The sequence below is a fragment of the Podarcis cretensis genome (assembly GCF_951804945.1).
Source record: "Podarcis cretensis genome assembly, chromosome: 11".
NCBI lineage: Eukaryota > Metazoa > Chordata > Lepidosauria > Squamata > Lacertidae > Podarcis > Podarcis cretensis.
Genome location: NC_137180.1, coordinates 35,549,074 through 35,563,607, shown reverse-complemented (window position 1 = coordinate 35,563,607; position 14,534 = coordinate 35,549,074). Strand labels below are relative to the sequence as shown.

General features: G+C 43.2%; 1 protein-coding gene across 1 annotated transcript in view; it reads right to left on the bottom strand.

Moving 5' to 3' along the window:
* FCHO2 (FCH and mu domain containing endocytic adaptor 2) overlaps nucleotides 1–12,537 on the bottom strand; it is a 64,868-nt gene extending 52,331 nt beyond the window's left edge. The window contains exon 1 of the mRNA XM_079995442.1: nucleotides 12,252–12,537. Within this exon, the coding sequence (XP_079851568.1) occupies nucleotides 12,252–12,284 (33 nt within the window). The 5' untranslated portion in view covers nucleotides 12,285–12,537. The remainder of the gene's footprint in view (nucleotides 1–12,251) is intronic.
* Nucleotides 12,538–14,534: the final 1,997 nt, after the last annotated feature.

Here is a 14,534-nt window from a genome sequence, read left to right as displayed (position 1 = left end):
AAATAACTTCTTGGACTTAAGGCTTTTAGCAATGTGTTCCTCCAATTCTTTTTAATTTTTTTAGTATTCTTTACTATATGCTTGCACATTTTTTTGGCCTAAGTTAGTGCCTTCTTGCCAGTAATACTTTCTTTTCTTTGATTCTGCTTGTTAAGAGTGCCAGCATTTTCTTGGCCCTTATGCTTCCTTTCCTGATCTGCAGTATACACTCCAGCTGAGCGTCTAACATTGCGTTTTTAAAGAGCTCCCAAGCATTTTTGAGTAATTTTGCCCACTTGACTTTGCCTTTCAGCTTCCTTTTTACAAATGTCCTCATTTTGGGGAAGTATCCTCTTTTAAAATCTAATGTGACTGTTCTGGGCTTTCTTTAAAATTGGCCATCTACATGTATGTTTAATTTAACAGAACTATGACCAGTGCTCCCAACTGACTTGCCAACACTTACACATCATACTGGGTCCTGGAAACCACTTAAGATTAAGTTCAGGGTTGATGCCCCTCTAGTCAGTTCCATGACCAACTGTTCTAGGACACAGCCATTTAGGGTATCCAGAAATTTCACCTTTCTGTCATGGAACATACATGACAGAAGTGGGGGAAGTTTAAGTTACCCATTACAACATTTACTCTTTTCAATGCTTCATTTGGATTTGAATTTCATTCTTCATCTCAAGACCACTCTGAGCATTTTGATCATGGGGACATAGCATGTCCACCAGATTAAATTAGTCTTAGGACCCACAACTTGTCCCAGAATATTCCCTAGTGGCTAACAATAGCTACTTGCCACAATGGCAAGTACCTATGTTGTTAAAGGCAGCATGCCTCTGAATACCAATTGCTGGGAATCACAGGAGAGAAGAATGCTGTTGCACTAAAGTCCTGCTTTCAGGCTTCTCATAGGCATACACCTGGCCATTGAATGAACAGGATGGAATTGTCAGCAAGGCAAGTGAGGAATTTGTTGGACCTTATATTATTGGCGGGACGCAGGTGGCGCTGTGGGTTAAAGCCTCAGCGCCTAGGACTTGCCGATCGAAAGGTCGGCGGTTCGAATCCCTGCGGCGGGGTGCGCTCCCGCTGCTCGGTCCCAGCGCCTGCCAACCTAGCAGTTCGAAAGCACCTCCGGGTGCAAGTAGATAAATAGGGACCGCTTACCAGCGGGAAGGTAAACAGCGTTTCCGTGTGCGGCTCTGGCTCGCCAGAGCAGCGATGTCACGCTGGCCACGTGACCCGGAAGTGTCTCCGGACAGCGCTGGCCCCTGGCTTCTTAAGTGAGATGGGCGCACAACCCCAGAGTCTGTCAAGACTGGCCCGTACGGGCAGGGGTACCTTTACCTTTACCTTTACCTTATATTATTGGCATATTTTGAGTTCCAACATATATCAGGGAAGTTGAAGTCTCCCATAACTATTCTCTCTCTCCTTCTTGAATGATTGGTAAACTGCTCTAGTAAGTAATCATCCAAGTCTTCAGTCTGGCTTGGAAGTCCATATATTTTTACCCATAGACTCTCAATCTGCCTTCCATGTTCCAAGTCACGGATCTTTTTACAAGTATACACATTATTTACATATAATGGTACTCCAACCTCCCTTCCGGTTTGATATATTATTTTAGAGCAGGTTGGACCCCTCAATTTCGACATTCCAGTCAAGAGTTTCATCCCACCAGGTTTCTGAAATGCCTATTAGATCATATTTGCCATGCTGTATTAAGAGATCAAATTGGGCTTGCTTGTTTGCTATACTCTGTCCATTGGTATAAAATATTTACAAGCATTCCCAAGATTGAACATATTTAGTATTTAAACCACACTAAGTGCACTTTAATTATTTGCTTGCTTAATCAAATATTAAAATTACAGAAGTATACAAATTATAGCCAGGTTTAGAAGCCATGCATTACTATCTAGTAACAAGCTGTGAAGTCCAGTCCTGCCATGATACACATATTGTATAACGATGTAACTTGAGTTTTATGTATACTTAATTCCTCCACCACAACCACTTTCAACATGAAATTTGCTCTACAGGTTTTTTCTTCTCCTTTCATATTTTTAACTGCCCCAGGTTTACATGTGGTATTCAACTAGGTTTTACTCAGAAGAGACCCAATGAAATTAATGGACCTAACTTAGTTATGTATAATAATTTCAGTGTGGATCTTTTCCAAGTAAAACTCAGTTGAATACTACCCTATGTTTTATATCAGTTTAGTTACAAAATAGTTACATTGCTGTTTCCTGGTAGAACCACAAAATACAGGGAACGAGCAGAATTTGGCTAATAAAATTATTTGAATTTTCTAAGACTATTTATTCACAAAAATGAAGAACTACTAGTTTTTCATGAAAGTGTTCATGTGGAATCTTAAAAGGCTAAACTCATTTGCAATCTACTCAAAACAAGCCAGGATATGAACCCAGAGAATGCCTTATATCCTAGCTTGCTTTGAAGCTATTAACCATAATTTCTGAATTTGCACACAATTGAATCTTATGGATAAGATTTAAATGCTAGGTGTTTGCATAAAGGAAGGGGAGAAATGGCTGCAAAGAGGCTGCATGGTAGGCAACTCATGGCTTAGTAAACTCAAATTATTGGCTTTCTGTTATATGCAAATGCAACGATTTATGTAATGCATTCCAAGACAGCAATGTTATGCATAACTATCTGGGAGTAAGCGCCACTGAACCCCATGGTACTTCCTTTGAGTAAAACAGCATTGATTCAAACACACTGAACATTTGTTTAACAAAGTTTGAGTCAGCCAAATACCACCTTTCGATTTTAATCAGAAATGAAAATATTATGAAAACATTTTACTATTTAAAGTGCTAGGCCAAAACAGGAAGCACATCAAAGAAAAAGAGTATCCGGGTTCTACTTGATTATTTTCTTCGCTGTCCCCTACCCTATTTCCATTTCTTTATTTTTGGTATGTACTAATTTGAATTGCAAGTTGACCACCAGTACTTTGAATGTGAAAACTGAGTAACCTGGTTTACATGTCATGCTAAACCATTGTTTAGCATGACATGCACAAGCAGAAAGAAGCTGCAGCAATACTTGGGCTCAGGTACTCTCTCTCTACTTCTCTGGCATAGCCAAGAAGCATCTGAATATTCCACTTTTCATTACCTACAGCTTGCCATGTGGTCCAAACCTAGATTTGTATTTAACCTTAAATTATGGTGAAACTGAACAAAGCAATTTCAGAAATAATGATCTGAAGTTGGCTTGTTTTAAACCAGGGGTGCAAGGATCCCTGGCCCATGGGCTAGATGCAGAACATAGTGTTCAACAGGGAGCACCCAGAGGGAAAAGGCTTTTGATATTGTCTGATGTTGCTGTGCAACTACAGCACCTTCCGCTGCAAAAAGATCTGGAGCAAGGAAATCAGAGCAGAGAAGAAAGTGTGTTCTCTCTGTGTGTGATAATGGTGTGTGGTTGTATGTGACACATGAATTTTTGAGTCTGACCCTGTCCCTTACTGGAATGTAGCCTACTACTTTGCAACAGGATGTTTGCTCCATTTCAAAAATGTTCCCCATTTTAAACTAACCACAATGATAAAGCAAACTCTAATTACCAAAAATCTTCTGTACTCCCAGCAGTGTGGGAGAAGGGAGGCAGCACATGAACCTGAATCTCTGCTGGACTGGATCCTCCATGAAGCGGTGCCGCCCACCCCTAACTCAAGACAGCCGCTCCAGGAGGATACCATGGTTGATGGTATCAAAAGCCGCTGAGAGGTCAAGGAGAATTAACAAGGACAGATTTTCCCATCTCTCTCCTGACAAAGGTCATCATACAGGGTGACCAAAGTAGTTTCAGGGCCTAAACAATGATTGAAATAGATCTAGAAAATCTGTTTCCTTCAAGAGCACCTGGATGTGGTCCACAACCACCTGTTCAAGTACCTTACCCAATAAGGGTAGATTAGCAACCAGCTGATGGTTACTTTCTGAATCCAAGGAGGGTTTCCTGAGGAGTGGTTTTGGCACTGTGTCCTTCAAGCAGGCAGGGACCACGCCTTCTCACATTAATCTCCTTCCTGGCGCAGTCAGCTGTCCCTTCCCTGCTAGTTATTATCAGCTAAGAGGAGAAAGGGTCCAGAGTGCAAATAGTCGCTGTGACTGATCCAAGCCTTACTAACTGAATCTCATCCAAAACAGTGCTCTGGACATCCCTTGAGATTCATCTGCTGTAACAGCAGAGTTAAGATCCAGGTGGATTGAAGCGATTTTATTCTCAAAATGTTTTGCAAGCAAGTCACAGCGAGCTACCATTGGTTCTACCACCTCCTTCAAGCCAGACTGTAAGAGGCCCCACACAGTCCAGAAAAGCTCTGCTGGATGGCAAGAAGAGAATGCAATGGAGGCAGCTAAGTATGCCTTCTTTGCTGCCTTCACTGCTACTAGGTAGACTAGATGATGAACCCTCAGAAGTGTTTGAATGCATTCCACAGGAGTTTTCCTGCTTGTTTCCTCGCCTGGGAGGGGGCTTGACTGTGACACAGCCAGTGATTGCAAAAAGGTTACTAACCTAATGAGAGAATCAAGCTTCACCCTCCATTCCCTCTACTTTGTTTTTAAGCTGTAATTCCTGTTTACTGCAACGGATTAGCATAAATAAGTAAACCTTTCTTCCTACAGAGAGATTGGCTCAGTTTCCTGAATTTCCATACCTTTTTGAATTTGATCTAATCATCACAAACAGAAGCAAAACTTAAAAGCCTCCCTGAGCCTAGTCATTATCACCTCAATCACTTTCCAGAGCAAGGAAGACTAGTCACCATAATTAAGCTGGAGAGTAGATTTGCTGGAGCCTGTTATGTTCAACTACCTTTCTCGACAAGAAAACTTCTGGAAATCCATACAGCTAATAAGATGGCATACTTTCAGTTTTGTTTTCTGACAATAATAATATAAACACACAAAATCAGATACAACCAATTTAGGGTAGTGGAAAGGTTTCTGAAAACCCTCTTCACAACTTATAGGGCAGAAGGCACAGAAATGAGAAAATACCAGAGTAACTCATTTTATTGCCTGAAGATGGAACCTTCAAGTTCATGCTAGGTCCTCAGACAGTGTGCGGCTCAAACAAGGAGCCCTGTAAGATAGGCACCAATTCCCTGCTCTCTGTACCACCAGAACATGTCTTCTGTATCTATAGCACTGTACCTATCTTCTCTAGCTACTACAGGAACTACTGTCTTTTCTGACACTGTTCCTTGGAAGGAACAATTATGCTAAATTCCTCAATTTCTGCATTTTCTGTTAGTAGAAACTCACCTGGGGAACTTTGTTAGCTGTGGGAATCTATTGGTTTAATGGCTGAGAGTTTCAGTTGCAAAAGAGAAAAGGAAAATGGAAGGCAGAGGAAGAGGGAGAATTGGCTCATACAAGTGACTACCAGTTTATATTGAGCATTCTGTAGCAAGAGGGTATTAGGATTGTGGAGTGATTGTCACAGGTTTGACAACAGTAATGTACCATGGAAAGTTTTGCAAAGTGGGAAAACTGCAGGAAGTTTTCCAATGCTTAATTTTTCTGTAGAAAATGTCCCATTAAAATTTTGTTTCATAAAAGTAGTAATAATTAGTGGATACCAATACGATTACAAGCTGCAAGCTTGGCAGTTTCAGAGTTGTAATTAATGTTTCTCAGGAAATGTTAAAGAATGTACTTCTATATATTTTCCTGATTTGTCATTGGGGATAAAATAAAACTGCAAATACACATGAATGTTACTTGATTGCCTGTGCAGGTCAAGTAAAAAAATGAAGCTAAAATTCTTATTTCATCTCAGACTGCATAATGTAAAAGAAGTTTGTGCCACAGTATTTACATTTTTGCAAGTACTTAAAAATAATTTACATATAAAGCTTTGAATGTGTTGGAATAGAACATTTAACAGTGCAATCCTAAACATTTCTATTCAGAAGTAAGTCACAAATTCACAGGCAATATTTCACTGCTTAGATTAGCCTTCTCTAACCCAATGCCCTTCAGGTGTTTGGGACTACAACGCCAATCAGCCCCAACAAGCACTGTAAGCATTCTAGTCCAAAACGTCTGGAAGTTGAAGGCTGGTTTCATACTCCATGGCATGAGCCATATTATACTGACTACTAGCATCCAAGGGCTAAACTAGTCAATAATTTCTCTTCAGTAAATGCATATATAGATAAACTTCCCAGAATCTGAATAGGCCTTGAAAACACCAACTTAAGTTATCAAATATTGCAAACACTGAACAACCATGAGGTTTCACATGATAGACAGTCATACTAAGCCACATCCTCCATTCTATTTTCATAAAATCTGCAGTAAGTGTCCTCTAAAATCACCTGGATGAAATCACCCACTCCAGCACCAAAATCTCCAAAATTGGAAACTGGAAACTAGGAAGTAAGTACGCTATTTGTTGGGTTCAAATACAGCTTCTTTACCAGAGTGGCTGGGGAAACCCAGCCAGATGGGCAGGGTAGAAATAATAAATTATTATTATTATACCACTGCCTCCTTAAGAACTGTGGGAACTCATCTTTCAGAGTTGTCCACATGACCAACCCAGTTCTAGCCGATCTGAACTGTCAGGATGGGAAAGACCCTATAGAACACATATGTCTCAGCCTTCCAAGCAACTTGTCCACATACTCATGCAATACAAGCTTAAAAGGATCCATAACAACCTGACTAAACAATGTCCAAGCCCCATTCCTCTCAGAAGCCAGTGCGGATACAAGCAATTTTATCTGAAAAATGTCTAGTCATTTGGTCACAACAAGCTTTTTGAGTGTTCCACTATCTGATCTCCTGATCCTATATGAAGATGGCTATTCCCCTTCTCCTGTACTTAAAAATGCAGTGTACTAATAGGCTGTTACAGGGAAACAGCAGCAACTGTCAAACGGTCTTAAAGCACCAAACCAGATGCAAGTTTACAGTACCACAAATGATCAGTTATAAATAAGTTATCCTGTAATGGGGCAGGGAACTTAAACTAAAAAGCAAAGTACCTCTCTATACAAACATGAACCCACTTTTAGAAGTCTCAGTGCTTAACAGTGCCTTACTACTTTCAGCCTATAAAACTAGAAGAATTACGAATTAAAAGACCTCTTCCAATGGAACAATAATTGCATGTTCATTGTATATGTTCATTATATCTGCACTGCAAATAAGCCCACAAAAGTTACTAGCCTACAAAAATATTTACTAGTCTGCTGGAGCTGGCAGAGTAAGACTAGAGAGCTTTAACCCTTATCCAGTATGTCCAGAAGAATGCAACCTAAATAGTGTAGAATCTGGAAACCAAGAGCTATCAGCAATGGTGGAAAGAGAGGGGTGTACTCAGCACCGAGAAGAGAAGATCAAAAAGTAACATTATAACTGCCTTCAATTATCTAAAGGGTTGCAATGTGGAAGATGGAGCAGACTTGTTCACTGTTATTCCAGAAGGCAGGACTAGACACAGTGAGTGGAAATTGCAAGGAAGCAGATTTTGATTAAACATGCAGAGAAACCTCCTAACAGCAAGAGATGTTCAACATTAGACTAGCCTGTCTTGGCAGGCTCTTCTTTGCTCAATGGCTGGATGGTTTTCTCTCTCAGGGATGCTTTTGAGCAGTGGGCTAGACTTAGCAATGAACATATCAACCTATTTTCTTTTTATGCCAGTGCTGATGTGCTCAGGGCTTTCTTTGCAGTTTTTTTAAAGGTCCCTTTCCAATTTATAAACTGTATTATAGAATTTGGTATTTGGATTTTGCCTTAACTAGTTTATATACACACGGCATCTATACACTGTAAGCAAACAGCAAAAATCAACCAAGTCACACAATCTACGTGCATTGGGATTTGCTGCCCATTGAATCCACACCACAGTCTGGCATATTTCCTTCATTGTATTAGGAATGATGTATTGGTTGGGCTGATAGCGGGTTACCTACGTAAAAACAAGAATCACTAAAAACAAAACTAAAAGCTATAATTAAAAAACAATTAAACATCAATAGAAGTAAAACTATATACACATATAAAATCTGTTTAAAACATACAAATAATTACAATAAAAACAGCACAGCACCAGCCCTTTCATCAAAAGCAGTCAATTCCCAAAAACTTGTTGGAACAAGAATGTCTTTACCTGCCAGCAGAAGGACAAGGAGAAAGCCAGTGTAGTTTCTCCAGGGAGGAAGTTTCAGAGTAATGCATATATATCTCAAAGACATATAATTGTCCAAAGTATCAGACCTGACATATTTTATTATGAAAAGTAATTAACAGAATAGTTGCAGTCAGTTCTGCAAATTTTGGGATTATTTATATTAGCCCTGTTACCTTCTACCCTCACTGACAAATCAAGTGTCAGAGTGAGTGAAAAATCATATACATTGTATGCGTGTCCCTATACACATTTCAGGCAAAGTCGCTGGGATAACAGTTAATTATAACTTTGAAACCATTTTATAGAATAGAATTGTAGAGCTGGAAGGGGGCCCAAAAGTCATCTAGTCCAACTCCCTGCAATGCAGGAATGTTCTATCATTGTTCCATCACTAATGAGTTTCAAAAACAAGAGGGACTTGCAGCACAATGTTGCAGTATATTCCGAGAACCCAGAATAGGAGCCTTTAAATGCTTTTCAGGCCTTGGGGCAAAGTGAATTTCAGGAGTTTCTGTTCCTGCTGGCCTTCTACAGCTGTGTTACATAGCACTAGAGAGTTGCCAGTGTCAAACTCAATAATCTCTTAGCTATGAAGTGGAGGAGGGCACTCAGCTGAGGAGGTGGGGTGCTGAATAGGTCAATTCCCTCTCCTCTGCCCTTCATTTGCTTTTTGCTTTCTTTTACAACTGACAGGAAATATTGTATTCTAGTGATTAGATGAGTTTTTCTCAACCTTAGGTCCCCTCATGTTGTTGGACTACAACTCCCATCATTTCTAGCTAGCAGGGTCAGTAGTCAGGGATGCTGGGAGTTGTAGTCCAAAAACAACTGCGGACCCAAGGTTGAGAAAGGCTGTGTTGGACTAGGACTTGGAAAAGCAGAGCTTAAAACCACACTCAACCATGAAGCTCACCTTAGGCCAGCCACTCTCTCTAAGCCTAACTGACTTTACAGTGTTGTTGTGAGGATAAATGGACTGGGAGAGAACCATGTATTGCAGCTTGAGCTCTTTGGAGGAAAGGTGAGCTCTAAATATTATAATTGATTAAGTAAAATGGAAATTCCATATCTTAAACTGTTCTCAGACATAGACTTGACTGATAGATTCACAGTCTACCAATTTATTTATTTAGATCCTCCCCCACCCATCTTTTGTAAGCTAAACTCTTACCAATGTTCTGTAAATTCCCAGGTTCTTGTTAGCAGTTTTACTTTTCTTTTCATTAATAAATTTATAAAATTCTGTATATCTAGGGCACTCCTCAGGGAAGCAGAAAAAAACTAGCTTATTGTGGGGTGGCTCCATTTTGTTTTGAAACTAATAAGCACTCAACCACTTGGTGTACCCTAGAGTTTAGAGCAGAGTTTCTGTTTTTAGAAATGTTTCTAGGGAAAATATAGTGAAGGTAGATTTCATCTATAAGAAACAAATATTTTCACTCAACATCATGGCCACAATACCTCATACAGAATGCTTTTCTATGGAGTCAGTTCACACGTTCCGTTACAAAGTAGTATTCATGATCTACTTTTAAATAGGCCTTTAGTCTCATCAAAATTAGAAACATTCATTTGCCAGTGTTTTTCCCTTGAAATTGACACCAGTTAAACCTGGATTCAGTTAAACCTTTATTTGTTAAACCTAATAATTAAGTTGGGGACGCAGGTGGCGCTGTGGGTAAAAGCCTCAGCGCCTAGGGCTTGCCGATCGAAAGGTCGGCGGTTCGAATCCCTGCGGCGGGGTGCGCTCCCGTTGCTCGGTCCCAGCGCCTGCCAACCTAGCAGTTCGAAAGCACCCCTGGGTGCAAGTAGATAAATAGGGACCGCTTACTGTCGGGAAGGTAAACGGCGTTTCCGTGTGCTGCGCTGGCTCGCCAGATGCAGCTTTGTCACGCTGGCCACGTGACCCGAAAGTGTCTCCGGACAGCGCTGGCCCCCGGCCTCTTGAGTGAGATGGGCGCACAACCCCAGAGTCTGTCAAGACTGGCCCGTACGGGCAGGGGTACCTTTACCTTTACCTTTTTAATAATTAAGTTATTAGCATTATCTGTTCCTGACACCAAGAAGGTAACTGTTCCTGACACCAAGAACGTATGTAGGTTTTCAGTAATGGCAGTATATTCTTCTCCAGCAATGATCAACAATTGCCACATATTTCACACTCTTAAAAAAACCCCAGTCACCACCACCACCCAACTGTAAAATACAGGGACAGAAAATACAGGCAATAAGTATGAGGAAACAATAGGTTATATATTCTGACTTTTATATCATAAAAGGACTAGATCATGGACATAATGAACGTACAGATATCTGCAGAACTGCCACCCCAAATATACTACCAATATCTGTAACAGATACTTCCTTCAAAAGATGTCATTTGAAATACATTCAGCCATATATAAACATTTATAAAGCCATAATCAACATTTCAGTTGATTCTGAAACAGTTGGTCACATTACTTGTCTCAAAATGCCCCAAGATATCTAAGGTTGAAATCCTGTGCACACTTACTACGGTGTACACCACAATGAGTTCAGGTGAACTTTCTCTTGAGTAAGCATGTAATGATTCTGTCACTTCTGCTGCAAATCCATACACGTCTACTCAGAAGTAAGTCCCAAAAGGTAAATGGCAGACAGCAACTACAATTGGGTACTAATTCACAAAATTCCTAAGCAGCAATTCACTGGGACTCTGAGCTTTCAGAGAAAAGCAAATGCAATTTAAGAAAATCAAAGCTGAATGAGCATTCTTAGAAACTTTAAATGGACAAAAATTTAGTGACACTTTTAAGATAGCAGATATTCCAAGGCAACATCTAATTATTTTATTAGTAACCTATCCATGCTATTTAAATCATTACATGAAACTACTAGCTTGCTGTTCTTCTGAATCATGAAGTGCAGAAGAGGCAGAGAAAAAGAACACAAGCTGTATGTTCTTGTATACAGTTTCATTCCTGGAAAGCACAGGTACACTAACACAGTGTCTCTGAAAGAAAGCACGTATAGAGGATATTTTTTTAAAAACCCAAAGCAGGTTTGCTCTGTAGTTAGGTGATTGTTGATTCTACTACATACTGTTAAAAACCTCTAACCGCTTAACTCAAAAGTCATGTAATAAGCCTATAAAAAATCAATGTCCAGACAGTGACTTGAGGTTCCTATCATTACTTCATCTCTTTGGTTCCTTTGCTAAGAAGTTTTATATATAATGGATTGGTAAGATCGCCTTGTTAAGTCATAAAGAAAGACCTCGTCTTGCTTTTTTTAAAAAAAAACAAACATAAACAAGACCTTTAAAAAAAGCAGTACTACAATGGAGTAGTTTCGGATTCCACAAGACACTGAAGATTCACCAGCGGCTTTTAGTAGAAGAGTCAAGGGAAGGAGGATCCCGAGTAAACTTCCACTGAGCGAAGAAGCCTGTTTCTAGGGTTTTGTCAGCGAGAGTGAAGAAGAGGAAAAGTAAACAACCTCACCCAGAAGCCTGGCCCCGTCCCGCCGCCGCCTCGAGAGACGCCCCTCGGGGACAGGAGGGCACATTTTAAGCCGCCACCCCCCCCCCCCCAGTCACCCTCCTCTCGGGGCAAAGCAACAGGTGCCCTGGACTTCCTTCCCACCCAGGGAAAGAGAGAGCCGGGGAAGGCTGGCACCCTCAGCACAGGAGCCACACAAGGGCACTGGCCTGGGATAAGCCCCCGCCACACAAGCCAGTCGTCCCCTCATGCCGGCCTCGCTCGCTCGCCCCCCCCCCGCTGGCACTGGCCCCGGAGCGGCCCGTGAGGTAAAAGCCGAGGCCGCCGCACTTCGCAGCGCCCCCCGTATCCCAACCCGTCGCCACGGCAGGCCCGAACCCTGCCCCGAAGGTGGCGCAAGAGCCGGGAAGGAGAAGAGGCAGAGGCGCCGCCGCCGCCGCCGGGCTCCGGGTCGCCGTCCGGGTCGCCTCTTCTCCCTCCCCGCGCTTCTTTTCCATTGTGCGTGACACGGTCCGGCCCCTGAGGAAAGGAGAGCGGTGGGGGGGGAGGGAAGGGAAGCCAAAAAAAACCCCCACAGCTCCTCACCCAGAAACTCTCCACAAAGTACGCCATGACCATCTCGCTGACTCGGCCCGGCCCCGTCCGACACAGCCACCGGGAATTGGGGGTGGGGAGAAAGAGGGAACCGCCGCGCGCCGCCCTTCCCTTCACGGCACAACAACTCCCTCCTCCTCGTCGTCGTCCTGCTCTAACTCTGTCCCCTCTGCTTCGCCCTCTCTCCACAGAGGCGAGCTCAGCCAGCCAGCTCAAAGGGGCGCATGCGCCAGGTTGCCGGCCAAGGCGCGCGCACCGCGGCTCGGCACAACACGGGCGGCGCAGGAACGGCCGACTTCCCTGGCGAAGGGAGTGAGCAGGCGCGGAGAGGCGGATGTGCAGGATTCGAGAGGGGCGGGGCGGGGCGGAGGAGCGAGCGAGCGAGGGAGGGAGGCCCAGCTTATGGGGCAGCGGCCGGCGCCGAGGCTCGGAGGGTGGGCGGGCGAGTCGAGGAATGCTGTGCGTCTGAGGGAAGGGGGTGTAGAAGCGGGGTATCCCCCCCCTCCCACCGCACCCGGGGATATCTTAATGTAAGGCGCCCTGGGGAGCCTTCCGGATGGAAAGGCATCAACAAAGCAGGTTTTAAGAATGCGACTTTTTCCAACAGGTGTGGAGGGAACCCGCGGCGGGGGAGATAAAACAACAGAGGAGGCTGAGCCACTGGTCAGAGTTCAAGCAGTTCTGGTCCACTCTGAGGCTTTTTTGGTTGGCTTCGGCAGTGGTGTGATGGTAGAGAAGACCCCAAGCCCACCTGTTGTTGCTCCAGCATTATGTTCTTACATTGGCCAGTGGCCCATGGGAAGGACACAAGCAGAGCATGACATGTTCCCTGCCCACTTGCCATTCCCACAAAGGCTGGGGACATAGTAAAAAGGGACCCCTGACCATTTGGTCCAGTCGTGGCCGACTCGGGGGTTGCGGAGCTCATCTTGCTTTATTGGCCGAGGGAGCCGGCGTGCAGCTTCCAGGTCATGTGGCCAGCATGACTAAGCCGCTTCTGACGAACCAGAGCAGCGCAAGGAAACAGCGTTTACCTTCCTGCCGGAGTGGTACCTATTTATCTACTTGCACTTTGAGGTGCTTTCGAACTGCTAGTTTGGCAGGAGCAGGGACCGAGCGACGGGAGCTCACCCCGTCACAGGGATTCGAACCACTGCCCTTCTGATCAGCAAGTCCTAGGCTCTGTGGTTTAACCCACAGCGCCACCCACATACCTGGCTGGGGACATACCATACATTTAAAGCACATCCACTGCCAGCTGCAAAGAGTTGTGGGAACTGCAGTTTACCCCTTTCAGAGCTACTATTCCCAGCACCCTTAAACAAGGGCTCCCAGGATCTGCGTTGTGGGTGGGTGTGCTTTAAATGGAATGTGCACCAGCCAAATCCATATAACAACAAATAACACTATCACAGTAAGCATTTTTTGACTAATGATGGCAGTGCCAAGCCAGGTTTTTTCTCAGCCCTGCTCCCACTTTGCATGCACTGAAGAGGACTGGAGGACTGAGATGGTTCCTTGCTATTTTTTGTCATTTTAGTGGGTCATAATAAATAGTTGCTTTTGATGGCAGTTGAACCCTTAGCCAAGTATGTTAATCTAATCAACCACTTACTGTCTGGTTAGCTTAAAGTCTGTTCCATACAAACTAGTAGAAAGCATTGTTAAAGACAAAGTTGCCATGCATATAGAAGAACAAGTCTTGCTGAAGGAGAATCAGCATGGCTTCCGAAAGGGTAAATCCTATTACACTATTTGAGTGCCAACAAGCTCCTTGGGGAATAAGGGCAGTATATTAATAGAATAAATAAATAAAATAGATCTGGATGATCCAACCAACAATGCTGAGAGTAAGAGAAAACATGACAGAGGTGTATAAGATTATGTATGGTGTGTGTGTGGGGGGGGGAATAGAGAGGGAAAGTTTTTCTACTGCTCTCATACAATTAGAATCAAGGTCCATCCAATGAAGTGGAATGTTTGAAAATTCAGGTCAGGACAGAAAAAAGAAACAACTTATTTGCACAGTACATACAGTGGTACCTCGGGTTACATACGCTTCAGGTTACAGACTCCGCTAACCCAGAAATATTACCTCAGGTTAAGAACTTTGCTTCAGCATGAGAACAGAAATTGTGCTCTGGCGGCGCGGCGGCAGCAGGAGGCCCCATTAGCTAAGGTGGTGCTTCAGGTTAAGAACAGTTTCGGGTTAAGTACGGACCTCTGGGACGAATTAAGTACTTAACCTGAGGTACCACTATACTCAACTATAAA